Consider the following 27,771-nt stretch of genomic DNA (forward strand, 5'->3'; position numbering starts at 1 on the left):
TGGGAAGCTCTGCGGAAGGGCTATAATATCACTAAACTGGGGAGAATGCAAAAGGTTGCATGTATCGGAATCATGTAGAACTTGCCGCATGTAGAACTTGCCCCAATGCTGACCTGAATGTCTTTTACTTACTTCCTACGTTATTTCCATTATTGGCCTCTGGCGGCAATCCCTTGTACTTCGGACTTAGCTCTCCATTCGCAAACTAAAGTTTGAAGGTCGTACCAGGGTAATCTTTCCAAGCAGGCTGGATTAGAAGGAGGAGAGAGTCTGCCTCTTTTCAGGGATTTTCTCTACATCAGCCAACTTATTTATTTCCTTAAAATTGCCGAATAGTGCTAGAGTTTTTCCAGTAGAAGTCTTTGCGATCCTGGAAAATACATAGGAAACGGGTGTCGAGGGAAGTGTTATAATTTTTTCCGAGAGTCAAACCGCAATCAAGGCACTGACAATGCAACTTCTATAAGGAGGAGATCAAATTTCTTAGGTGTGCTGGTAACATCTCTCTGACCTGCGCTCCAGGACATATGAACATAGAGGCAAACTGAGTTGCTGATGAGCTTGCCAGGAATGGGACTCAATTGGTTTTACTGACCTCCTACCGGTCATTGGCATCCCCATAACTCTTGTTAAAGGGGAATTGCACAACTTATTTCTCATGAAATCGTAGAAAAGATGAAACTCAATTTCTTATGCCGGACTTGGCAGTTAGACGACTAAGGTCGCTGGGTGCTCATTTCTTCTACAGATGGAGGCTGAGCGCCAACCTAAGTCCCATCAACCTTCTCCATTACATCAACAGCTCTTACTGGCTGTAGATATCTATCAGTTGAACAAAACCGCGCAAATCCCGGCGTTGTTCGGAGATAACCACGGGATTTTTGAGATTTGAAAAATAACGGGTTTCCGGGATCGACATCCCAAGTGTGTAGGTATGCATATTCATGAACTTGGTATGCATCGTTCACAGCAGTAGTTCACAGCAGCTTTTACATTACAGCTTGCACTCTGCCTTTGTTGTTGTTGCCATGTGTAATAATGCTGCTGTCAACTGCAAGACGCAATTGCTATGCTGTCGATGTTGAAGAGAAATTGTCGAGGCGTTTTGCAATTTGCAAGCGCCATCCCGTTGAAATATTGCAAAAATTCTATTCATTGCATGGATACTTCATCTGCTGATGTAATCGAAAAATTACTTGAAAGGATACGTAAAGAAGTGAGAGGGAATTTTTGATTTAAACGTTTTTCGTTTCTTCGTTTTTTTTTTTGGAAATTAAATACTTGAAAGCAGATTGCAGGCAATAAGGCTTAAGGCACATTTGACAGCTTAGTTAAGCCGTGCTGTGATTTTGCGATATACTAAGTAACTTCGGGGATGTGGGTGACAAATGGCAAGTGAAAATATTTTAAGGTTTTCTGCCTTCATTTCTGCTATCGTATGGCAGTATTAAGTTGGTTCATTTTATTGAAGTGAAACTTCCTAGGCGTTGATGGACGAGCGAGAATGGAGAGTAAAATTTCCAGGCCATGCAACGTTTTGGGCATTTTTGTTCCGCGAGAGAGAAAAAAGATATAACGTAGGGGAAAAGGAGAGAGAGAGAGAGCTATACCTTATATATATCTTAGAAGCACTTTAGGTTATTTTTCCTAAGCTTTTCCCTTCTGGTTGCTAATTTCTAGTGAAAAATAACGCTGCCCACTTTTTGGCGCTTGTTTGTTGGTGCAAACTTGTAGGAAATATATTTTTGGTGCCTACTTTTTGGCGTTATATTTCCTTGGTGCTACTGTTTGAGGCGTTTTTTAGTCCCAATTTTTTGGCGTATTTTTTTTGGTGCCTACTTTTTGGCGCTTACCTCCGTTTCCTGGCTAGTGCTTGTGCGTACTATAAAGTGCTATCCATTCCGGCGTCGGATTTATTGGTTTTGCGTTAATTTGCAGTAATTTGTGCCGTTGCTGCGGTCCTGGAATCGCTGCGTCTGTGCGGGTGATAAACGCTCGGAGTAGTATGCGTTGTTGTCACGGTTTGTATCCGACGTTTACCTACACCGGTCGACCCTTCTCCGTTTTTTGTAAATTTTGTCTATTTGTGTTCTCTGCAAATGTTGTGTATTTATTTATATATATATTCTTTCTCTCTCTCTCTCTCTCTCTCATTCTCTTTCGGGTCTCTCCCTCTTTCTTTGTCTGCCTTGAAATTTCCACTTCTGTTATGTGTAGTACGCTACACGCACTTTTTTTTACCTTAAATATGTACATGGAGAATAATATTTGATGCATTTGTATTTGTTACACGCAGACCCGGAACCTATCGTTCTCGAACTGGTAGCCAATACGTGCTTTTGGGAACTAGAAGACATGCTTCCGACAAAATTCAAAAAGCGTTTATAATATTCATATTAGAGTTTAGATTTAGATTTGTTGGAGATTTTCACTTCGAATTCATGGTCTTTTATGCCCTCTACTCATCGCAGTACCTCATACAGACCCAGTTCCTTCATTAAACTTAAAATCTATTTCAACCATGCAAGTGGGGAATTATGATTCCACTATTGAGGACAAGGATGATGTGCAGGGAGGTGCGAGATGCTTAGAAGTTCTGAAGAGATAATAATGATTTGTGGCTCCTAGAACAAAGGATGCATTTTTTCAAAATAGGATTCATCATACTTTATTGCATATATTTAACCCATAAGCAGGATATAGCAGTGTGACTTTTTAAAATTATCTTTCCTTCTCCTTCAACTCAGTGTCCATACACCGTGGCTATCCATTTTCGATATCCCTCTCTCTCTCTCTCCTCGGTGTTCAGAAAATTGCACAGCCATACATCAGTGCATCTCTTGTATGACAAGCAACAATTATCTGTATTGTGATTTGTTTTGATACAAACATCCAACCTCTCCATATATTTTGCACACTTTCTGATCTGCCCTCGTTCTGGTGCCTGACAGCTAAAGAAGAAACGATACGGTGGAGGTATCGATACTTTTAGCCAATGAGCGCGCTAAGGCAGGAATTTGCTTACAGAAATTGAGCACGTCAGAGACATAGCCATCACACTCCTTTCTGAAAACGGAAATAAAAGAGTAACTAGCTCTAGAAACGCAGTCAATATCGGAACTCTAAACCTCGTACGAAACTGCCAAAATTATGCTGGATGCTTTCCATTTCAATTCAACCGGGCCATTCGGGACATGTTTTTCGATTTCGATTTAACTCAAATATGTTGCTCTCTGGTCAAAATAATGAGACACGTCTTTTTTTGTTCGCCCGAAAAAATTTTTTTTCAAGATTTATCGGCAATTTTGTTTTTCGGCTCAAAATCGATTTTTTTAATTATAAAAGAATTTTTTTTTTAAATACTCATAACTTAGTCAAAAATTAACCGATTTTAATAATTTTGGGTTCAGAATGATTGTCATTACTTGCACGAGCGATTTCATGCAGAGACAGTTGCAAAAAAGTAGTCGAAATTTTTTTTGTTTGCAAAAAACAAAAAGTGCGAAACAGGTTTTTTACCTAAAAAGTCATTACTCAAAAATAACTCATTTTAGCTACTGGCCATTCAGCTCAATTGAAGTTTTAGATGTCCGCCTGATTTGGAAAAAGTTAAAAAAAAATACTCGTTTTGAAATATTGAATTTCGAAAATGTTAAAATTTTTTTTTTTTTTGCAAAATAAAAAATTTTCAACTACTTTTTTGCAATTTTTTCTAAATGAAATCGCTCATGTAAGTAATGACGATCATTTTGAACCCAAAATTATTAAAATCGGTTCATTTTTGACTAAGTTATGAGCATTTAATAAAAAAATTGCTTATATAATTAAAAAAAATCGATTTTGAGCCGAAAAACAAAATTGCCGATAAATCTTCAAACAAAATTTTTTCGGGTGAACAAAAAAATACGTGTCTCATTATTTTGACCAGAGAGCAACATATTTGAGTTACATCGAAATCGAAGAACATATCCCGAATAGCCCGGTTGAATTGAAATGGAAAGCACCGCTAAGGACTTGGAATATGAAAACGACAAACTTTATTTTAGCACTCTCTAGAAAAGACTGCAAAGTACGGGTTGTAGTACTGACGGGACATTGTCTCACCCCACATCACGCAGTCAAAATGGGATTAGTCCATAACGATGTGTGCGTCACATACAACGAAGCGACTGCTAGGCGTACTTTGGAATACTTACTTTGCTACTGCGCTGCTCTTTGTAGGACTCGACAAGTGCACCTACATATGTTTCCATACATATGTTTCATCCTTGAAGGATATTGCTGACAAAAAGCTGGCTTATTAGGACTCACAAAAACGTGCATAAAATAGTAATCCCACTCCAAATACATAGCATTGGTAACAGAATGCACCCTAGAGTTCCACGTGAGATCAACCAGCACTACCTACCTAACGTAATTTAAGGAAAACTTTATTCGTAAAATATTTCCGCAAGCAAAGTTTTCTTTGTTGTACTTCCTAAGAATAGAAGTTTTTCGAAACGTTTGCCCGTCAAAACTGCTTCCGAAAACAGTAAACAAAATTCTGTTTTCATCTCCTCCAACAATTCTGAAGAATTTGCTAACAGGCAGAATGTTGAGCTAGATAAATGTAAGGACACTTCGTCATCTTCCGCAAGACTTTTTCTTTCTTTGGCGCTGGCTGTGCTGTTGCCAGAAGTTACTTTTTTATCTACATATTTTTTGGGGGTTCTTTCTTTTGTTTTAAAGCACCACCACAAGCTTTGACATCTTGGAAGAGACTTTTACATCACGTCGAAAGGTCTGTACTGAACATTCATGCACCTCACATTTCCATTCGAACAGTTGAGCGGGGTCTGGGAATAATAATAGTCATAGAGCACAGGAAATAAGGAATAACAGTGGAAGAAAAAATTCCGAAGGAAAATTTCTGTCAGTATCGGGTTTTGCTATGAATATTTTTGTCGATACCTACTCAGTGAATCAAAATTATCGATACGAAAACTACTTGTTATCGAGCAAAAAGTATCGAGTATGTACTTACATTTACATACTTACTCATATCGTTGCATCTCTACTGACAATTACTAACTTAAGCTGTGGACTATTGCTGCTGTTGACTTTTGTTGCATCGATGTACTCATATGAACGCATGCCCCAGTTTTCCTATTCCATTGGGGCAAATATCAATTGACATGCTATTTGTTATCACACGTCCGCCATGCTTCTTCTCCAGCTTGAGGATGTCAATGAAAATGCAAATATTGTGTATGTATGTGTGTACTACAGTTGCACGTAATGACAATGTATGAAATAAATGTATGTACATATGTAAACATGTTGATGTACAATATTATATTTTGCATTTAGCTATTTGTGGTTTTGCGAGTGTTATGTTTGCCTATTGAATTGGAAATATTTGCGATATTTTCGAAATTTTTCCATTTATTGAATTTTGTATATTTGCAATACATTGTAGATTTTCGGCTTTTCGGCTCGTTTTGTACAACTCTGCATGTATATGTGTTTGTGTATTTATGGATATATATTTTTTTTTGCTTTCCGAGGATTTCATTCAATTGCTTAATAATAATTATGTATGGTGCAATCTGAAATATACATATGTAGGTATGTATACGAGTAATTCTCATGTTTATCAATAAATATTTGCACTTAAATTTCTTTAAATGGGGCATTCTATTTGCGGCACAATTTTTTGGACTTGCGTTTTGATTTCAAAGTATAAACGTTTGCATATAAAAATTATCCCATTCAAATCGACTTCGATAATCTATCCGTTTACATAGCTAGATCAATGTGTAAATTCATATTTTGCAATTAAGCGGTCCTGGTGGTCTAGAGTTCGGGAATTTGTGGTATTTTCAGGATTTTATTTTTAAATAAGAAAATTAAAAATGATATTTAGACTTTTTAGGCATCTTATTTAACTTCCTTTACATACAAACATGGAAAATATAATTTTTTAATTTTAACAATTTTAAAAATGGCCCTTCCGAAAAATTGGACCTGGATGGTGTTGTCCATTTTGGCTCTTCTATTTATCTGACACACAAAACACAAGGAAATTATTAATCACCATGACTGTAGCTATGCCCCGCTACGAAAAAAAAAAAAAACAATTGACAAAATGGCGCTGTTTTGAATTTGACACTCTAAAAATCTGATTTTTTTCAGTCTTCTATTAAAAAGAATGCGAAACCATTGAAATGATAATATGATTCTAGTACGGCGATTGCCATTGATGTTGTGAAAAACATATTAAAATTTCAGATGATTTGGTTGAGTAGTTTTTTGTTGTTTGACAACATCAGACCGAAAACAGGTGAAAATGTTAAGTGTAAGTCACCTTGTAATCCTTTTGGGAAAGTCACTTCAATTTATTCATTCACTCATTTGAAACATAAAATTTACAATTTTTGTGCACCCTTACGATAGGTTGCACTAAACAATATTGCTCTATTTGGTATAAAAACAAAACGTGTCCATATAAAAAAAACGATATTTATACATTTTACGCTTGCATTGCAAAAATAGCCAAATAAACTACCCAATTACTACAGACCCAATTTAAAATAAAATGTTCGAATTTCTCTGACAAGAGATTGCAATTATCACACCAATTAATCTTTCATATATTTCCCAAAAATTGAACTCAAATATTATACACAATCATATTCATTGACTAAAGTACAAGCACACGTGTGTATGTATGTATGACCGTTTAGCTTTTAAAAGGTCCAAGCATTTTACAGTACAAATAATAGCTTTCGAATATATTACTAAACTATCAAATTTTGACATGCAGGCACATCGATCCAAACACACATTCGTAAATACTTATATGTTCGGAATTTAATTGAGTTTTTACTTCGTGCTGCAAAACACATCCTGGTGAAGTGCTAGCCGTATGGAGAGCAAGAGCTTATGAACTTTAACTTGTGGGTGTGGGGTTAGTTTGCTCAAAAATGTGTATTTTGCACGGAACCATATAAACAAATAAATTTGTAAAATACAATACAATATTTATATATGTTATTAATGGATGTACTTTACATATGACACTCAGACCAGATTTATTAAATAAATGAGAGTAAGTCTTTAAACATTTATCATAAGAGTAAGAGGAAAATAAAATTTCATTTTTTACTCTCCGTGAGCTAAAATGTGTTAAAACGAGAATTACTATGGCTCACAAAGTGAAACTTTTGTGCTTTTTTAATTCTGGGCCACCTATAAAATCCACTGCACAGCCAAATATAGTTTGAAAAGTATGTTGTTTGATTAATAATAGTATCTGATGGACCATTTAAAGCACCAAGCACAACTTAAATATTTATGTAAACAAAGAAGGAAAAAAGAGATAACTGGAAGATATTGCGACAAGACTAGAACAAACAATTAATTAATCAATCAAAAATCAATTAACACCAGGCCATGCCTCTATTGACTAGAAAATGCTTCGTCTGAAATCTGCTTCACTTCAATTCAGGATATTAAAAGTGTACTAAAACGTTCTCGGACTTTTCTAATTTTCATTGCTAATAAATGCATACAAAATATATACACTAAGTGGTGGAGTTGCCACATAACTAGTATCGAGATTTTTTTTTAGTGCTTGAGAACTAAGCTCAAACTAAATTAGGAACGATCTCTGGAAACGCAGACAATACGGAAACACTCAATCTCGTACAAAACTGCCAATATTTGCTAAGGACTTGGAATACGAAAACTGCAAACTTTATTTTATCCCTCTCTAAAAAAGACTGCAAAATATTGGTTGGAGTACCGATGGACGTAGTACTCACGCAGCCAAAATAGATCCATGTGTCCATAATGTCTATCTATTAATAATTAGCGCGTAGCTAAGGGAATCGGTATTAGTACATTATCTGGGTGAATATTTCGTGTTGTACCTTCCCTTCTCTTGCAAGTTCATCTGCTTTGCAATTACCTGCTATATTTCTATGGCCTGGCACCCAGATCAGGTATATTTTAAAATATTGTGGCATTCAGCTACCGTTTTTGACGAGTGTTTTACTGACTACCGATATTAGAGCTGTCTGGCGATTCGAGTAGACATATACTTCCCCTGTACAATAGTTAGAGATCTCTTCTTTTAGAGCAATAAGCTTTCTCTCCCTGTCTCTTTCTAGCTCCGAAAGACTCTATAGTGATTGAATAAGCAAGCGAAAGGATACACTGATGCCCACCCCTTCAGAGTAAACTCCACCACCTACCTGTTCATCAAGCTTAAATATGTCAGTAAATGTACTGACTATTTTCAGAATCTACCGTACCACTTGTTCCAGTTTTCTTTAGAAGGGAAAATTTTGTAGGTAAAGAATTTATTGAAATGGAGCTCAGGGTTACAGAAATCTTTAGTAGCTGAAATAGTGGAAAATTTTTCTAATATGACCTTTGTTGAATGCTTTTAGAAGGACAAGTTGCCTGAGCCTCAATGCTGATTTGGTACCTAGTTGCTTACCATACCTATAAGCAAGTGTACTATTTTCTAAGATAAGCCCTAAGTTAACTCTATGGCACATAACTGCGACATCATTCGCGTTTGTCGCAATTTAAACATTTGTACTTATGGGAATATCAGATGTTAACGAAAGGTAAATTGTAGACTCTTATCGTGAGTCGACAGAAATTTAAGACCTAAAGACGCTATGGAATTTGAAAGCCGTAATTTTTAAATGTTATGTAGAAAAGATACATAAAAGTACTTAGTCCTGCCATAAGTTCTGTTACAAGTTAAGTCCGTTATAGAAATTATAATACTTTTTGCGCGGCCGCCGTAGCCGAATGGGTTGGTGCGTGATTACCATTCGGAATTCACAGAGAGATCGTTGGTTTGAATCTCGGTGAAACACCAAAATTAAGAAAAACATTTTTCTATTGTAATAGCGGTCGCCCCTCGGCAGACAATGGCAAACCTCCGAGTGTATTTCTGCCATTGGAAAAGCTCCTCATAAAAATATCTGCCGTTCGGAGTCGGCTTGAAACTGTAGGTCCCTCCATTTGTGGAACAACATCAACACGCACACCACAAATAGGAGGAGGAGCTCGGCCAAGCACCTAACAGAAGTGTACGCGCCAATTATATATATATATATAAATAAATAATAATTATTATGGTGCGGCCTTGTGAAAAATGGCGGAACGAACAGCCGAAGAACTCGCCACAATTATAAGGAAATTTGAATTTTTTCACGAAGTAAAAGTGAGTATAATTTTTGAGTAGACAGGGCATACGCACAAAAGCAAAAATAACGGAATTTATTCTCGCTGTATGCATTTTGTCACAGAATTTATGGCAAGACTAAGTATACACTGCATCAAAAAAATACAGGACTGAATTTCGGAAGAAAGTGATAATATTCGTACCTTTAAAATTAAACGATTTTTGGTGAAAATTTTTACTCTCGATTAATTGTAACTTTATGAGTATGAAATAGCTTTAACAATTCTTTGACAATTTCTAACCATTTCCTTTTCATTTGAGTAAACCCCCACATTCCGTTGAACTTAGCTCAAATAATTGTTCATACGGAAAATATATATCGCGAAAATCACTCAATGCTTGCTGTTTTAAATAGCGGTAAATATTTTTGTGGCATATGTACAGTTCCTAGACACCATACTCGTTTTGTTTAGTGCGTTTTTATACTTTTAATCGTAAACACTTCGACATGGAGAGTCAGGCACCAAAAAAGCATTTAGGAGTGCCGGTGGATATTAAAAATTAATTGTAAAGTTAAAGCTAGAAGGAAAGAGCTACGGTGAGATATCAGCAACTGTTGACAGACCACGTGCTACCATTCAATCCGTCGTACAAACGTTTGAAAATAATGGAACGTTTATCATGGCAAAAGGGAGAGGATGAAAAAAAATTTTAATCAGTATACGGAGCGAATAATAGAACAAATGGTTAAGGCTGGTCCGAAAATTGGAGCACCTAAGATTGCACCGAACCTTGAGGAAACTGGGGACCAGTTGTGAGCCGACAAACTATAAAAAACTTCCTGAAATCTAAAGGTTACAAGGGGTGCGTCTCACTAAAAAACCATCAACGAAGAATGCAAAAAAGCGATTGGAGTACGCGAAAACTTATGTTGATAAGCCAAATGACTTTTGGAACGATGTTATATTTATGGACGAGAGTAAATACAACATATTTGGATCAGTTGGAAGAAGATTTTTATTGAAGAAAAGCGAATACCGCTCTCAGAAAGGAAAACCTCACTCCTACCGTCAAGCACGGTGGCGGAAATGTAACAGTTTGGGGCACAATGGCGGCTGGCGGTGTTGGAAATCTTGCATTTGTAGAAAACACTATGGATAGATTTAAATATTTATCTATTCTAAAGGACAAATTAAAGCAGAGAGCTGAAAAACTTGGTCACGGCTCGGATTTCAAGGTGGTGCAAGACAATAACCCGAAGCATGGTTCGGAAGTTATAAGAACTTACTTGCTTTACAATTGTAAATCTGTGCTCCCACACCCACCCCAGTCTCCAGGCTTAAATCCGATTGAGCATTTGTGGGATATTTTGAAAAAAAAAAAACTAGAAAGCACACAATAAAAAACAAAGCGCAATTGAAGCTATTTATCGAAGAGGAGTGGCAAAATATTTCGCCTGATGAAACCAAGAAGCTGGTATGTTCGATGAAAAGTCGACTGAAGGGTGTAATTGAAACAAATGGATACCATACGTCTTATTGAAACCTATACATTTTAAGTAAACTTTAAATTTCCTTTACTGTATATACCTTCTGCTCAAATATGAACGAGACGTTATCAATAAAACGGTCCGCGGATGACATATGGCAAAAATAAATTGTTTGTTTTTTGTAAGGACTGTTATAAGCTTACATGGCAAATTTCAGCGTGATATGTCACATAGTTTGTTTTCTGTGCTACTGTAAACAAGTCAAGCTCGAGTGTGTTCTTCAAATTTAACAATGGAAATTCCAGTTGAACAAAGAATTTGTTTGAAATTTTGTTATTCCAACAAAATTTCGACTTCAGACGCCTTAAAAATGTTGCAGACAACCTATGGGGACTCTGCTTTATCGCGTGCACGTGTTTTCCAGTGGTACAAATCGTTCAAAGAGGGCCGTTCATCGGTTGAAAACTTGCCTCATGAACGTCGTCCAGCAACATCAGTAAACGACGAAAACATCGGAAAAGTAAAGGAAATTGTGCTTGAAAATCGCCGTGTGACCGAAAGAGAGATAGCTGAATATTAAATATTTAGACGTTTTAAAGCGTTTGCGCGAGAACATTCTTCTTAAAAGGAAGGAATTGTGGGACAACAAGTCATGGTTCTTGCATCACGATAATGCACCAGCTCACACATCACGTCTTGTTCACGATTATTTGAACAAAAATAATGTTAATATCGTTCCACAAGCACCGTATTCGCCTGATATGGCTCCATGTGACTTTTTCCTGTTTCCCAAGCTCAAGTTGCCGCTCCGTGGAAAACATTTTGAGACAATTGAAGTCATAAAAGAGAATTCGAAGAACACACTCGAGCTTGACTTGTTTACAGTAGCACAAAAAACAAACTATGTGACATATCACGCTGAAACTTGCCATGTAAGCTTATAACAGTCCTACCAAAAAACAAACAATTTATTTTTGCCATATGTCATCCGCGGACCGTTTTATTGATAACGTCTCGTTCATATTTGAGCAGAAGGTACAATTTTTTTATGTAAAATTTTGAAGATAATTTCTTTTGTGTTATTTTTGATATGAATATCCTTAATTTATTCGTTACATTTTTTGTTATTGCTTTCACTATGAAATAAAAGATTGAAGAGAGTAAAAATGTTCACCAAAAATCGTTTAATCCTAAAGGTATTATCACTTTCTTCCGAAAGTCAGTGCTGTACTTACAACTTTTGGATGCAGGGTATACGCAAACACAAAAGTTAAGCGAATATACAAATATATAGTACATTATAGAGTATAGCAAAAATGAATTCCGGACAAATCCTTACTTTTTTTTCCACCTTCTAAAATTTGTTTCATCATCACGTCGAGTTAAACGCAAAAAAGTGATGCACACATATTTTACAGTGTTGAACAGTTGCATGCAAATTGAAACTTGTTAATTTACAAATTTTCACACACATACACATATTTTACGCTCATTAAGTAGAGTATACATTGTACGAATTTTATTATGTATATAACGGTGAACGCTTGCTAGAAAGAAAAAAACTAATATAATTTTTCTCTTCCACTTTTCTCTCCAAAACTAACTAAACAACGCACACACACACATATACATATTCAAACGTTTAACATCCGCTTACGCGGAAATGCTACCAAACGATGATAATGGCAACGGAAACGCCAAACTAAATATCCGCCAACTCAACCTTCTGTAACGCCCTCACCTACTTTTGCGGAAATTGAAATACACAAAATTGGAAAACACAATACCACAAACCATCTACACCACCACCATGACCACCAACTGTGTCCGAATGGCGCAACGCAATGGCACCGCAACACCACCCGCTTCATTCAAATTTATTCTTGCTGCTTACACACAGATACGCCTCTCTTCGGACAAACTGAGTTTTGATCTAGTGCCCGATTTGGGTAGCAACCTCACACACTCAACTGTAATCAAAATCAATAGGGCTACCTCTTGGCACTCCGTTGAGCTGGACTACAAAGCAGGCGAAATAACATTTACCGTTGACTATCATCTGAGGCAGAGCCAAATGTTTGGATTGACTTTCAATATTGGTGATAAATTAATTATTGGCAGTAGTCTTAAATCGGCCGCATCCGGTCTAGTCGGTTGCATACGTGACATTGAAATTAACGGGCATCTAATTGAACCACGACATGTCGTGAAAACTGAACGTGTGGTAGGTGAAGTTGCATTGGATAACTGCAATTATATTGACCCTTGCAAGCGACCGAACACCTGTGAGCATGGCGGTAAGTGTTTCGTGAAAGATGATCGCGTCACTTGCGATTGCAAACACACCGGCTATATCGGCAAGAATTGCCATTTTACCAAGTATCGCAAGACTTGTGAGGAATTGGCTCTGCTTGGCTACACCAAATCGGATGTGTACCTCATTGACATTGATGGTAATGGTGTTTTTCCGCCGGCGCATGTGAAGTGTGATTTCCAGAGTTTGGAGAATGCTACAAAAACCATTGTTGAACACAATTTGCCTAGTCAAGTAGATGTGCGTTCTTCGAGCGACAATGACTTCAAGTTCAATATACGCTATCGGGAATTCTCGCCAGACATGCTGCAGGAATTGATCTCACATTCGTTGTACTGCACGCAGTATATAAAATATGATTGTTACAAAGCGCCGTTAGAGCTGCACTCGGCCACTTGGTTCACTTCGTCCTCAAAGAACTTGACTGTGGATTTTCTGGGCAATGCAAAACGGTAAGTTGTTGTTTATTATTATTATTGTTAATTTAAACGAAATCCAAATATTATCATGGACCCATTCCTTGGTTAAGTTTTGTATGGATATAATTTAAGTAAACCGGCCATTCATCTTATTTGATTTTCTGGATAGCTAAAAAATTTATATTCTTGAACTGACAATATTATGAATTACCTCATTTGAGCGAGTTGCAGTATTTTCTTATTATTTCGTTCACCTAGCACAATTCTCTGCAATTCTCAACAGGCTGTTAAACATTTAAAACCAGACTTTCAGCAGAAGTTCTCTTAAAGGGCCCCGATGGTCTAGAATTTTCAAAAAATCGATTTTTGTTTTGTTTTGATATTTCGAAGGTATAGAATATACTGTAAAATTTTTGGAAGGATACTCCCAGTCTTTTCGATTCTACACCCGTTTTAGCAGGTAGTGTCAGATTCGTCACGAGGCGGCATCAATGGTCACATTTAAATGGTAAAAACTTAAACTCAATTATCTCAAAACTCCTTTTTTCGAATCGTTAAATTTTTAATATGTTGTTCACAACATCAATGGCTATCGCCCGTACTGGGATCATATTATTTCAATAATTTCGTATTTTTTATTAAAAAACTGAAAAACCCCCGATTTTTAGAGTGTTAAATTCAAAACCGCGCCATATTGTAAAATTTATTTTATTCCAATATCGGGGCATAGCTACAGTCATACTGATTAATCATTTTTTTGGTTTTTGTGTTTTAGATAAATAGAAGAACCAAAATGGACAACACTGTCCAGGTCCAATTTTTTGAGAGGGTCAAGTTCAGCGCTATTTTTAAAGTTATTAAAATAAAAAAAAGGTCATTTTTTATATAAAAGAATTAAAATAAAAAGCCTAAAAAATTTAAATCTCGTTTTTCATTTTTTTTTATTGTATGATACAAAAAACCCTTAAAATACCCTAAGTTTCGAGCTCTAGACCACCGGGACCCCTTAAGCCATCTCTTTGCTAACTAATAACCCCACCTAGATAGTCCAAGCCAATGAGCTCACATTTTTGGTATTTATTTCTTTGCATTTATTTATTTTCTTATTTAAATATTAAATTAAAAGAACCTTACAGACTAGATTCATATATTAACTTACATTTATTTCAAGCCTTGAAGTACAAAGTATTCTAACAGACTAACATTAATCTCAATGAAGATCAATCTTAAAATGTTAATATTCCCTATAAAATAAAAAAGCTAAGACAAAATACTAGTCATGTGGCGCAAATAAAAACATTCGTAAATATTTAACTAAAGAATGTGATGAAGGTGCGTGAAATCGAAATCCAAAGCATTGTAGACTAAGTTTAGTTCAGCAAAGTTCTTGATGAGGGAGCGTTGACACCAGATTTGACACCATAACTACTTCGAGAAAAATACCCGTAAAGAATTCTAAAGGGAAGATTAAAAGCGATATTTTCTAAACGAGAAAGGCTGTCAATAAAGCCAATTATGATGTTAATGATAAATGGGCAGCCTAAAATAGATCTTATCTTTTCGAGTGTAGGATTCTCACTCTTTTGTCGTAACAAGATTAACTTCTTTCGGGCATTTCGATGAAAAGAAATTATTTATATCTGCTTGATAATTTTGCACTAAAGATTATTCACACATTGACTACCAAATAAAAAATGCCAAAATATTTTAAATACAAATTTAAAATGCAACTTTTACCTACTTACGAATCAATTATAAGTAAGTAACCATATGATATGTTCGAAGTATTTAAAAACATAACAAAAAACTCCAGCCGGTAAATGTTCTACCAAAATGTCGCTCAAATTCAAATGAAGCTGTTATACTCGGCGATGTGCAGAGAGTAAATAGATGCTTGATGATGGTGTACAAAATAAAAAGCTGGAATACATGTGGAATGATCGTGCTGAATTTAGTTTCCGAATACCCCGTGGCGCGGCAGCTGAAGTTCCCCTCACAATGCTCTATGGTTTTTCACCATAGTAAATCGATCATCCTTGATATCTGCCTACTGAGTAGCATAGCACTCAATACTAACCTCACATTTTGACAGCGCTCTCATGAGCGCATAGAGGCAACGAAGTAGCACGTCTAAAGCCTACGTTGCTTTTTTGTTATATTATCAACACAATATAAGTTTTGTCCTACCAAACCTCCGTCTCATCCCAAGTGGCGTCAGTAAATCAGCTGATTCCATCTGATTAGATTCCAATTCCATTAGGAACGAATTCCGAGAGCACAACACCACGATAATCAAAGAAATCCAGTAACATGACTTTCACTTTTGACCAACTTTGACGTGGTTTTTTGGGTTTCGGCTCATGTGGATAGCGGCGTACAGCCACTTGTTGACTGGTTTGCATGTCAGAATCATACACCCAAGCGTTATCACCTGTTATGATGCGCTGGATAAATGTTGGGTCCGAGCTCACTTGCTCAATCATGTTTTTAGCCACCTTCTTCCGATGAATTTGTTTTTTAAAGAAATTCAACTCTCTTGGACCGAGTCGATCAGCCACGCGTCTCATGCCCAATTGATGGTGTAAAATGTTGCGAATTGATTCGTCAGACATGCTAAGGTCACAAGCTACTTCCCTCAAACTCAAATGATGGTTTTCCAGCACCATTTCCTTGACTTTGTCGACGTTTTCATCCGTTGAAGACGCTGATGGGCGACCAGATTTGGGCAAATCTTCCGCGGCTTCTCGTACCTCTTCAAAAGCCTTATATCACTCGTAGGCCCATGTTTGTGATAAAACACACTCGTTATAAGCTTTCTGCAACATTTTCAATGATTCGGCACACACAATTTTCGGCCAAATTCTTTTCTCGATATTTCTATCCATGGTGAAAATTGTTGAGCCCACTCGCGGTTGGCTGATATTATTAAATGCCAAAAACAGGCTAATTGACAGGTTACGCTCAAACTCTGCGACACTATAAACGACAGCTGTACCAACACTCCAGAAAAAAAATCAGACCAATGTGTAACGAACAGTTCCTGATATTTTTTTGACAAAATGTATATATGTATGTGAATTATACAGGAACCGATTTAACTGATGACTATTAAATTGAGTTATACTTTTCTTTTACCTTTTCAACAATTTTCTTTTTTTCAATAACACCAATTAAACTAAATTCATATTCATACATGCATTTGTCAAGAGTAAGTCTTAAACATCTCAGTTTACTATCAATTTTACCACACGTATGAAAGCAAATGGGCAGCAGTTTATTCATATTTCAATGTACGAGTACTCGCATTTTAACGATATTGACAAATCCAAATTTTGCGGCCACAACATTTCAAATCCAACATAAATCTTAATTTAATGTTGACCTGACATTCGTACGAAAACAAACATCTAGGCAGGCCACCAGACGGCCAACCACACAGACAACAGACCTTAAGCACTAACACTTGATTATTAACATAAACTGTCTTGCCTGCAATTTGCGTCTTGTCACTCAAACTGAAATGCCCGGGAAGCAAATTGTAATGCACTGAGTGACAATTTGACTTGGCTTTGCATTGCTCCTCTCCGCCCACGCTTCATCACTTAATGCTCGACTGCATTCGTTTGCTCATTGTAGGTGCGTTTATTTTAAGTATGTATGTGTGTGCGCACGTAACTGTTTGCGACTACATCGCACACAAGTCCTCACCAAAGGAATGCTACAAGTATTGCCAACACTTTGCCATTCATGTACTTGTCTCCGTTGGTCATCATGCAGCTACGTATAAATACGAGCGAGTAATTTCTGTCAACAATGTTGCCAACTACAATGATTTGTGAACAACTAACTCATCAGGCAGCAACACTAATAAACATACAGCTCATATTGCAAAATTACAAGTGTTGTGATTGAAATACAAAAAAAAAGGAAACATACTCATAGAAAGTGCCTGGCACAGTAAGAGAGTAGCAGCGGTAATAACAACATGACACTTGACAGATCATTTTTATTATGAATTTGCATAGGGAAATTACGAGTACCAGATTAGCAATGAAAATGTTTTGGGTGTTAGTATGTGATAAGCAAATAGGCTTGGGCAACTTACATACATATATGATGTCGCAATTGAATCTGAAAGTTATAATATAATATAGAGGCTTTCACAAATCCTGTGTCATAAGTATTTGCAAGGATAAAACCATTCATGTACATTTATATGGCATTCGAATGGTTCGGAATGGAATTAAAGTAAGGTTTTAATGATTGTTTTTATTCTAAATTCTCTCTCCTTGATTGGCGCGATAACCACTCACGCGTTTTTAGCCGACTCATACAGCTCATACAGCTCATCGTCCTATCGCCTGCGATATTCGCCGTTGCCAAGGTGCAAAGGTCCAAAAATCGTCCACAGAATCTTCCTTTCAAACACTTCAAGGGACACCTCATTGGATGTTGTCATCGTCCAAGGACGGGCATAGTCAGAGCCTTATAAAGTATTAGTTTTGTTCGTCGAGAGAGAACTTTACTACTCAATTACCTACTTACTCCACCAAAGCACTTATTGGCAAGAGAGATTCCACGTTGGATTTCTAGGCTGACGTTGGTATCGGTGGTTCCTAGATCAACGAAGTTTCTGACAGTCTCAAAACCATAACGGTGAACAGTAACGAGGCATGTGAGTAGAGACACTCCGCAAGTTGGTGTTCTCTCACCAATCCTCTATGTTGTTGTTGTAAATGATCTGCTGGAGGAGCTGGTGAAAGGGGGCTGAGGGTAACTGCCTGCGCGGATGACGTGGCCCTAATTGTTAGAGGAAAATTTGTAGATACTCTGTACAACTTGATGCACGCAGTTGTTAGATGGGCAAAGGATTGCGGCCTGTCGGTGAATCCTCTTAAGGCGGGGGAAATATAAAATACCCCGAGTTCAACTTCCCTCACTGATGCTTTCTGACAACGTGAGGTACCTAGATATTATCCTTGACAGCAAGCTCACATGGAAGCCCAATATTTAGCTAAGAATGAGGAAGGTAACAATCGCCTTGTAAGGGTGCAAGAGCGCAATTGGCAAAAGATGGGGGCTTTTGCCTAGAGTTGTTTTTTGACTATATAATACTATGTATTGTAAAGCCTATCTTGTTATATGGAGTCATAGTCTGGTGAAACTCACTAGAAAGGACGACATTGGTTAAGAAGCTGGAGAGAGATCAGAGGTCGACACTCATTGGAATCAGTGGGACGCTTCGAACGACTCCTACTCTGGCGCTCAACGCAATGTGCAATGTGGTACCCGTAGACATCGCAGGCAGAATTGCCGCCACACGTACCGCAATCAGACTGAGGAGCTCGGGCTATAAGCTCAACCTAACTTATGGACCCTCAAGCAACCTTAGAAACTTTGACTTCATCCCCCTGTCAACGGATCAGTGTATACCCTCGCTTAGTCCAACCGGAACCTTCTCCACTCATATTCCATCAAGGGAAGAGTGGACGGGGGGCTACACTTGGGGACAGGGTCTGGTGAACTTGTTCGTGGATGGATCGAAGTTGAAAGGAAAGGTTGGCGGAGTAGTTTTTTGCGAGGAGCTCCCCATCAGACTCAAATTCAGGTTACCCGAACGCTACAGCGTGTTCCAGGCAGAGGTAGCCGCAATCAAGGAGGCAGCTGATTGGCTGCTCACATGCCTACTAACAGTCAGGAAAGTAAATATTTACTCCGAAAGCCAAGCGGCAATAAAGGCCCTCGGTTCAGTGACTCTGCATTCGAAACTGGTCAGGGAATCCTTGACCTCACTTTCGACTGCGTCCGAATTCTTTGGCAAATCCTCATATGGGTTCCTGGTCACAGCGACATTGCGGGAAATTGTAAAGCGGATGAGCTGGCCAAACAGGGGGCATGTGAGGTTATCTCCCTGCGAAAGGAGAAAATTGGCATCCCCCTGACTACCTGTGGTCTGCTCCAGGAAGGATGGGCTTCGCGCCAACTCAGCGAACGTTGGGCAAGTACACAAACTTTAAGGTCGCGAAATCCTTCTGGCCACGTGTGGACCGGGGGCACTCGATGCGCCGACTGTTTGTTTGATGACAGGAGGTACTTCGTATTGTCCTCTCTTACCACCAGACCCCTGCGCTTTGCTTCTTTATCTAGCTTGGAAAGGGCAGAACTTAGAGCGCTGTTGTTGAGGCCAATGATTTTAATATCTATGCCTTATGCCCCAGAAACCAATAGACACAAATCCTGTGATGTCGAGCAAGCTTGTTAAGGCTTTCTCACATTCATGGGCATTTTTTATAGCCCATTGAATTTTGATATAATAAAGTTCTGTTTTTTTAAACCTCTGTGCAACGAAACGGCTCAATTTTGACTTTGATTATGCGCTATGATGTTTAATGCGTATTTAAAGCAAGTAAGGAAGTCCTGTATTCTGAATGGATACAAACGCTCCGGTTCTGAAAGTATTCGATGCGGTAGTAGCAGATGAAGGGTAAGGCCTTCTGTGCGTTGGAAAGATCAGTTGAAGAAAGGTTTGGGTTCACTTGGTGTGTCCAACTGGCCCTGGTTAGCACGAGAAAGAAACGACTGATGCGCTTTGGTAATCTCGGCCAAAATCGCGGTCATAGCGCCAATCAAGTAGAAGGAAGTGCTAAATTCAATCCGAACCGAACTTTATACGATTATAACCACGCACATTTTATTAAGTCTTTTTTTGAGCTGGCTGATAATCTTCTAGAGATAAAAAAAACTTACTTGCAATGAAAATTATGGCTTCTAACATCAGGCGGCCGCCGTAGCCGAATGGGTTGGTGCATGACTACCATTCGGAATTCACAGAGAGAACGTAGATTCGAATATCGGTGAAACACCAAAATTAAAAGAAAAAGAAAAACATTTTTCTAATAGCGGTCGCCCCTCGGCAGGCAAGGGCAAACCTCCGAGTGTATTTCTGCCATGAAAATATATCTGCCACTCGGAGTCGGCTTAAAACTGTAGGTCCCTCCATTTGTGGAACAACATCAAGACGCACACTACAAGGAGGAGGACGAGCTCGGCCAAACACCCAAAAAGGGTGTACGCGCCAACTATATAAATATTTAACATCAGAGGAACGATCGGTTAGGCTTAACTTTTAAAAAGCAGGCGCGGCTTTTAACCGATCTCAATAATATTCATGGCGGATCTATAATAAATATTGTAGAACCAATATGTGTCACAAAGCGTGTAGTTAAATTTCATGCAAAAAATACTACATTGATATCGTCAAAGACAAAATTTCCAACGCTGAATCCGACCTAATATTCATCAAAGGCATCATTACTGGAGACGGGACGTAGGTTTATGAGTACGACATGCAATGCAGACATCAGGCGAGTGAATGAACCGAGACCAAAACAACAACGCCGTTTTCAGTCGGTTTTTATAAAATACAACCGTAATTTACACCATAAATTTTTGTCAGAAGGTCAGGCGGATAATTAGGATGTTATGAGACGTTTACGTGAAGCAGTTCGCCAAAGGAGAAAGGATTTGTGGAAATACAACTCATAGATTTTGCACCATGATAACGCACCGTCGCACAGTGCCACCATTATCCGTGAATTTTTGACCAACAATGAACTGAATACCATCCAACAGCATTTTTTTTACATTTTTTTTTTTCTGCTTAATCGAACCAAAACTACATTATGGGGAACGCGTTTTAACAGCCCAAAGGAAGTAATGGAAAAATCGAAGACGGCTCTGATGGCTAAACCGAAAGTTCCACAAGTTTTTCGAGAGCTGGATCAAACCCTGACATAAGTGCGGTGCAGTTGATGGGGAGTACTTGAAGGCGATAATACTACTTTTGAGGAACAAACTTCTATTTTGAATTTTCTGAATATATTCCGGGAAATTTTTGATCCAGATGACAAACTAAGGAACAGTATATTTCGAAAGAATGCGCTGAAATTGTTCAGCTCTACATTCAAAATAGCTTTTCAGTTATAAAAACTAACACACAGCGCACCTCTCGCTGAATGCACGCATTAATAAATCACAGATTGCAAAGCGTTTTATATGGAAGAAAATGCTCAGCATAGTATGCAGAAATTTGTTTTAAAAATCCACACTTTTTATAGTCACTTGAAACTTGCACTTCTCTATACGAAAATTAAATGAGTTATTGAACTGCATGCCAACAAGTTTTCTAAAGTTTCTGATTACAAAGTTGAACATTTTTATGACAATTTTTGAAAGTTTGTACAAAGTTTGAAGCAGTGATTTATCACGGCACTTATAAGGTAGGTAATGAATTACATTTTTATATAAAATTAACGAAAACAATTTTGATTGCAAAATATTTCGTATATTAAAAATGGTAAAGCTATCATACTTAATTATGGGTGAAGAAGTCTGCCACGGCCAAGTAATACAAAACATTTTACGTCGCAAATACAAATTCACTAACTTCACTGTTAGGCATAAATTCCTCTCAATCCAATTTAAATGCCTTGCTTGACTCTACTAAGCCTTATTTTGAATCTTTCTTTTCATACATGTTTCTACTTTTTCCTTTTGCTTCTTTTGCATTTCGTCTATTTACGTACTCACCGAACCGTTTGACTGTGGCAGTGGTGCATGTCCCTGCTCCATCAACAAAACATGTGTGGACCCAAATCAATCATGCAACTGTGATGTGAAGGAAAACAAATGGTATTCGGATGAGGGCTACTACAATGAGCCGTACAGTCTTGGCATTACAGATATGTATTTTCTGCAACAAAAGGACTTGGAAGAGGATTCACAGGGACGTATAACGCTCGGACCGTTGGAGTGTGTCGAAACGAGTGAGTGGCTACAATGCAAACTTGTGAATGTTATTTAATATAGGAGAAGCTCCTTTTGTTTATATGTACATTTATTATTACACTCATCCATTTTCAGTTTATATGTATTTGTGTTATTTATATACCTCTCTTCCTGTGCTTTATCTCTTTTGTGCTGTGAACTTAAAATTTATTTACCCTACATACGATTACTACAATAATTTTAAATTGCTTTTCATTTCCTTTCTGCCAGACACCCAAAAGTATGTCGTCACCTTCACTACATCGCAATCGTATATAGAAGTGCCTGGATGGCGGAAAGGTGATATTGCCTTTTCTTTCCGCACCACCGGCGAAAAAGCCATTCTACTCTTTCAACCGCCCATACGTCCAAATCATCCATCCTTTATGGTGGCACTCACCGGTGACTATCAGCTGACATTCAACTTTACCCTCAGCACTGGAACAACACGAGAGCTGGTAATTAACTCGCATCGTAAGCTAAATGGCGGCGAATGGCATAAGATTTGGATCGACTACAATCAGTATCACGTACGCTTCATGATAAATACGGACTATCAAATGGTTGATCTGTTGGCAGAAGAGGAATTTGGACCATTCGAGGGGAGCATGTACATTGGTGGGGCAACGGCGTAAGTAGAGCATACAAAATATATACAATAGTTGAATTTAATCTCTACCTGTAAAAATATTGAAGAAAACTGCCAGCATACGCTATATAACACATGGGCTGCAAAGTTCCGGGCCTAACAAAGAAAACATGTTTTTGTTTTGTTTTGTTCAAGACTTGTTTTATTCATCGACGTAAATTCCATTAAGAGCAACGCAAGCCTGCCAGCGCCGCTCTAACATTTCAATAGCACTTTTGTAGAACGATTTATCGTTTGCCTCAAAATAGGCTCAGTTTCAGCGATAACCTCTTTATTCGAGCGAAATTTCATGCCAGTAGCCAGTAGCTGGAAGCCAAATCTGTGGATGTGGGATCAACTTGAAGACCGATTCATGTAGTTTTGCCATTTTTTGTGACACGGTGCGTTTTCTTGATGAAACAAATTTTTTTATTTGCCATATGCGGACGTTTCTTTGCAATTTCGACTTTGAAACGTTCCAATAACGCTATATCACTGTCGAACGCTTTGGACGAGGTTCACCAGATCCAAATCTGTCCTCGCAGATGACGATCGTTTTGATTCTGATACAGTAATGGATGCATGCTTCATCCATTACAGCTTATTAGGTTTATAGATGGATAAACTCCGCTGAGAATCATCAAGACGTTCTTGTTTTTGGTCAACAGTGAGCTAACGCGGCACCCACTTTGAGCAGAGCTTTCTCATAGTCAAATGCTCATGCAATATAAAGCCAATATGTTCCTCTGATATTTCTACGACGTCAGCTAACTCACTCAACTTCACTTTTTTATCACTCAAAACGATTTTGTGGAATTTGTTGATGTTTTCTGGTGTTACCACCTCATTTGGACGTCGACTGCGTTGTGCATCATCGGTGTCTTCACGACTTTGTTTGGAGTCAGCAAACCATCGCTTTATTGTTCTTTCTCTGCTTTGATGGAGTGGAGACCTTATAACACTTTTGAAGCCTTACTTTGTTTGAAGGGTATTTTTTCCCCTCAAGAAACAGCGTAAAATTAAAATACGAAATTCCATTGTTTTGAAAATAACAAAAGTAGCGGCACTCGCAGCAGAATAACTCACGAACTAATGAATAGAATGTCATGAAATGTCAACAGCAGTTTTTTAAGGCTGTTTAAGAGGTGAATACAATAAAACTAGTGCCTTCTATGTGTTAGGGCCGGGACTTTTCAGTCCATGTGCTGTTCAGCTGACCTAAAAACAAACGTTATGGCTTCTGCAAAGCCGAGTTCCACATCTTTTACCACATTTTTCCATTGTACTCTGCTATCTTTTTTGGCGAAATTTCGTATTGGTCATCATTACACCGCCCTTGAGTTATTATGGCAATTTTTTTTTTCCATTGTTATTATGGCCAGAAATGGAAGTGGAATAAACGAAAGATGGAAAAAGTAAATATGGCTTACTGACTTCATGGAAAAAGCTTGAGGATATTTGAAAATATGATATTTTGCTGTATGTACATATGAACATTTATTCACCACCACAAATGAGCCATTGCAGCGTTGACGTTGAGTACATCGTGCCAATTTGGATTTATCGATTTAATTGGAGTCTTAATATATGCCATTAACTGTACTGTGATTCAGCCAACACTGATTTATGCAAGCGTAGCAAGCTTTCATGCACACACATATATATATGTGCACGTATAAGTAATATTCAGATGCATTGGCCGTGGCAAAAGAAGTGAAGTTCAGTAATACTAAATACATAAATACAACTTTGTAATCCCTACCAACTGCCAAGCGTTATTCACATTTCCCAGAAGTGTTGGGAGAAATACGAAAATCAATCACTTTAACGGCACCTTAATTAACAGCCAGTGCTTTTGCAATCTTTTCACAATTAATCAGTTCGACTTTTCGCTGCTTTAATTTTTATTAATTGCACTCACTTGCTGTGGCTGTACAAACCTGCACACAGACGCGAATACACATCGTAATCACGCATAATCCTCTTCAAACTGAAACTTTACTACCTTGTGATTTACGCACATAAATACACACCTGTAAACATACGAGAATCCTGTCGGAAAATAATCCGAGCTAGTGGTCTACAAGTGGGTATCAAAAAGGCCCTGAAAATTTTAACTTTCAACTTGTCAAGTCAAATCCAACGCCTTTCTCGCTAAGAAATATAATATGTTTTTAAAAGAAAGCTCTTTAATCTATTATTGAGAGAGATAACTTTCTTGCTGCAGCTACTTGAAACATATGCCTATGCAACCGGAAAAAAGTTAAGTTCGTGTGCTCTTCAAGAATCCATTGTAAAAGTGATCACCCAAAATAACCTCAACCAACAAAAGCTTCAAAAGTTTAATGGGAACCCTTCAACTTTGTTTGGGAACATTCATTCTAGTAACCTCATTGAAATTAACTCATCAAGGCCAGTCGTTAAAATCCAAAAAATAATATTGCACGTTCGGCCAGTGAAGGTGTGCGAAAACAGACTTGCCGTAAGATGGGTGTGGGGTTTTCTAACAACTGAAAGCAAAGTTTGACGACGGGACTCACGGGAGTATTTACTGATTGTCAAATGAGTTTTGCGCTATTTCTTAGCCTTAGACAGGGCAAATGCAAGTATCAACATGGGCCTTAGGGCCACCGAGTGCCTTGTCTTAGACAAGCAATATGGCTAACCTAGCCTAGTCTTCGACAAAACAAGGATTCACCGCCACACCCCAGAGGCCAATAGTTAATAAGAGTGGACTTCTCGTGATGAAGCTCTAATGCGTATGTCGGCTAGCAACCGACATTTTTTTAGCATACACAAGTTCTTTTCTTGGGGTCTGTTCAATGCCTACTTGAATCAAAAGCGACTGCCCTGGGTGAGGAAAGAAGTTTGCTTCTACTTAGACAATATAGGGTTTGATTGAAAAGTATTTAGCCTTATTTTTTTAAGCAGTTTTATTAAACCTTTTGGCTTATACAACTAAGCCGACCCCGGGCGACGTGGTTTTTCAGCCGAAGGAGCACTTCTTTGTAAAATGCCGCGTTTACAGTGCTTCCTGGAGGTACAAACTCCTTGTGGACGATGCCTCGAGAGTCGAAAAAGATGATCAGCTGCATTTTCGCCACTGCAAAATCCTAACACATTTTTAAAACAGCTTTCACATGTTGACTACAACGCTGTTGCCTGCGAACTGGGACCGGTTTCTAGTGGAACGCGAAGGTCCAACGATCATTTTCCCCCACCAGCCGATTCGGTTGATCGCTTGGCAGACGCTCCGCGCGGGAAGGCTCATTTTTTTCAAACCCTGTAGATCGGCATACTAGTCCACGTTCACTTTACAAAATTTATTGAACTACATAGGTGCAGTATGGCTTTCCAATTCTGTAAATCTATGTTTGGCAAAAAATGGAGTCTCAAGCCACGTGGCGTACTCTGGATGTACAATTTCTGCCAGTTTTGATATATGGCTGCCTAGTTTGGTGAGTAGCTCTTTGAAAGGTAGAAGCGGGTCGCTATTAGGTTGAAGGAGATTAACCTCTGGCGACAATCTTCTGTAGGATATGATAGCATTTTGAGGCAGTTTTCTCCCTCCATCTCTGTACTTCGTACAGATCTTTCCATCCACAAATTGGGTTTTGTTGCTAGAGCTTTCTTTCCAAGCAAACTGGATTGAAAGGAGGGGAAGTTTGCACGGGCATAGGCAGCTCTGTTTCCACCGATGGATCCAAAGTGGAATCTAGAGTCTGAATGAGGGTTGTCCCTGGATTAGTCAATATTTCAGTCTCCTTTAAATTGCCGAAAACTAGTATTGTTTTTGAAGCAGAGCTCTTGGCGATACTGTAGGCATACAGAATGCTTAGAGTTCGCTGTTGGGAGGGAGACATAAATATCTTTTCCGATAGTTAAATTTCGATCAAGGCCCTGTCGTCGCCATGTTGCAGCTATAATATCTTCTGGTGAATTCCTGTAACGAGGAGATCAAACGTCTTGAATACGCAGGACGCATTTCTCGTATCTGTAATCCAGAGCATAAAAACGTAAAGTGAAATGAAATTGCCGATAAGTTTGCTAGGAAAGGGTCGACAGAACCGGTTTAATTGTCCCCATTGTTATTGTTGTTGTAGCAGCAATACTAAACCCTGTCAGTGCAATGTAAATCACCTGTCGACTTCGTCTAGCTCATCTACGGTAGCCCCAGGACACATGCTGTTTCGACAGGTTGAATCCAGAGAAAGAAGGGTGTTAGATGAGTGAGTTTGATGGGGCATATGAAAAAGTGGTTAGTGTGGTGCGGGGTGCCTTCACATGCTGGACATAAGTTTGGTATGGTGGATTCAATTCTGGATAGGTACGAATTTAACCTGCTACAATATCCAGAACGTAGTTGTGCCAACCCAGTTGTGCCCATCTAAGCCATCGGTATAGACAGATACAGTTCTATCTTAACGTGTGCTATCTAAAAAAAACTTTGGTCTCAGCACGACCGAAGCAGGACGCTTAAAGTGCTAGGGAGCTCCAATTTGCAAACTCTCACTGGGTGATCGGAACTCAGGCGGAGACGCTTGCACTTCCGTACAACCTCCATGACAGAAGTTGTGGTGATCGAACAGACAAAGCGACTTTTGAACACTTTCTTTGCAGAAATCCGAATCCGGCGGCTAGGCGCCGTTTCTCTCCTCCACTACCTCAACAACACTAGATGCCTATAAATGATTTTTCTTCGTTTAAGTTTTTGAATTATATTATGGTATCACAACGGCACTTCAGTGTTACTTATTGTGATACTCTTGCCATTTAACCTACCTACCTACATAGGTTACGAACTGCTCTCTCACTGTCACATATTCTTTTGGCTTATGCCCCGCCGACTATTTCTCGTTTCCAAATATAATACGAAGAAATGACTTTGTAATAAGGGATTTTATACAA

General features: G+C 38.3%; 1 protein-coding gene across 8 annotated transcripts in view; it reads left to right on the plus strand.

Annotated features, from left to right (window-relative positions):
- LOC128861372 (axotactin) overlaps window positions 1-27,771 on the plus strand; it is a 229,353-nt gene that overhangs the window by 116,243 nt on the left and 85,339 nt on the right. For all 8 annotated transcript variants that reach the window (XM_054099477.1, XM_054099476.1, XM_054099479.1 and 5 more), the window contains 3 exons: window positions 12,577-13,442; window positions 22,020-22,234; window positions 22,467-22,866. In XM_054099477.1, the coding sequence (XP_053955452.1) occupies window positions 12,577-13,442; window positions 22,020-22,234; window positions 22,467-22,866 (1,481 nt within the window). The remainder of the gene's footprint in view (window positions 1-12,576; window positions 13,443-22,019; window positions 22,235-22,466; window positions 22,867-27,771) is intronic.

The sequence above is a fragment of the Anastrepha ludens genome, chromosome 4, assembly GCF_028408465.1.
Source record: "Anastrepha ludens isolate Willacy chromosome 4, idAnaLude1.1, whole genome shotgun sequence".
NCBI classification, from domain to species: Eukaryota; Metazoa; Arthropoda; class Insecta; order Diptera; family Tephritidae; genus Anastrepha; species Anastrepha ludens.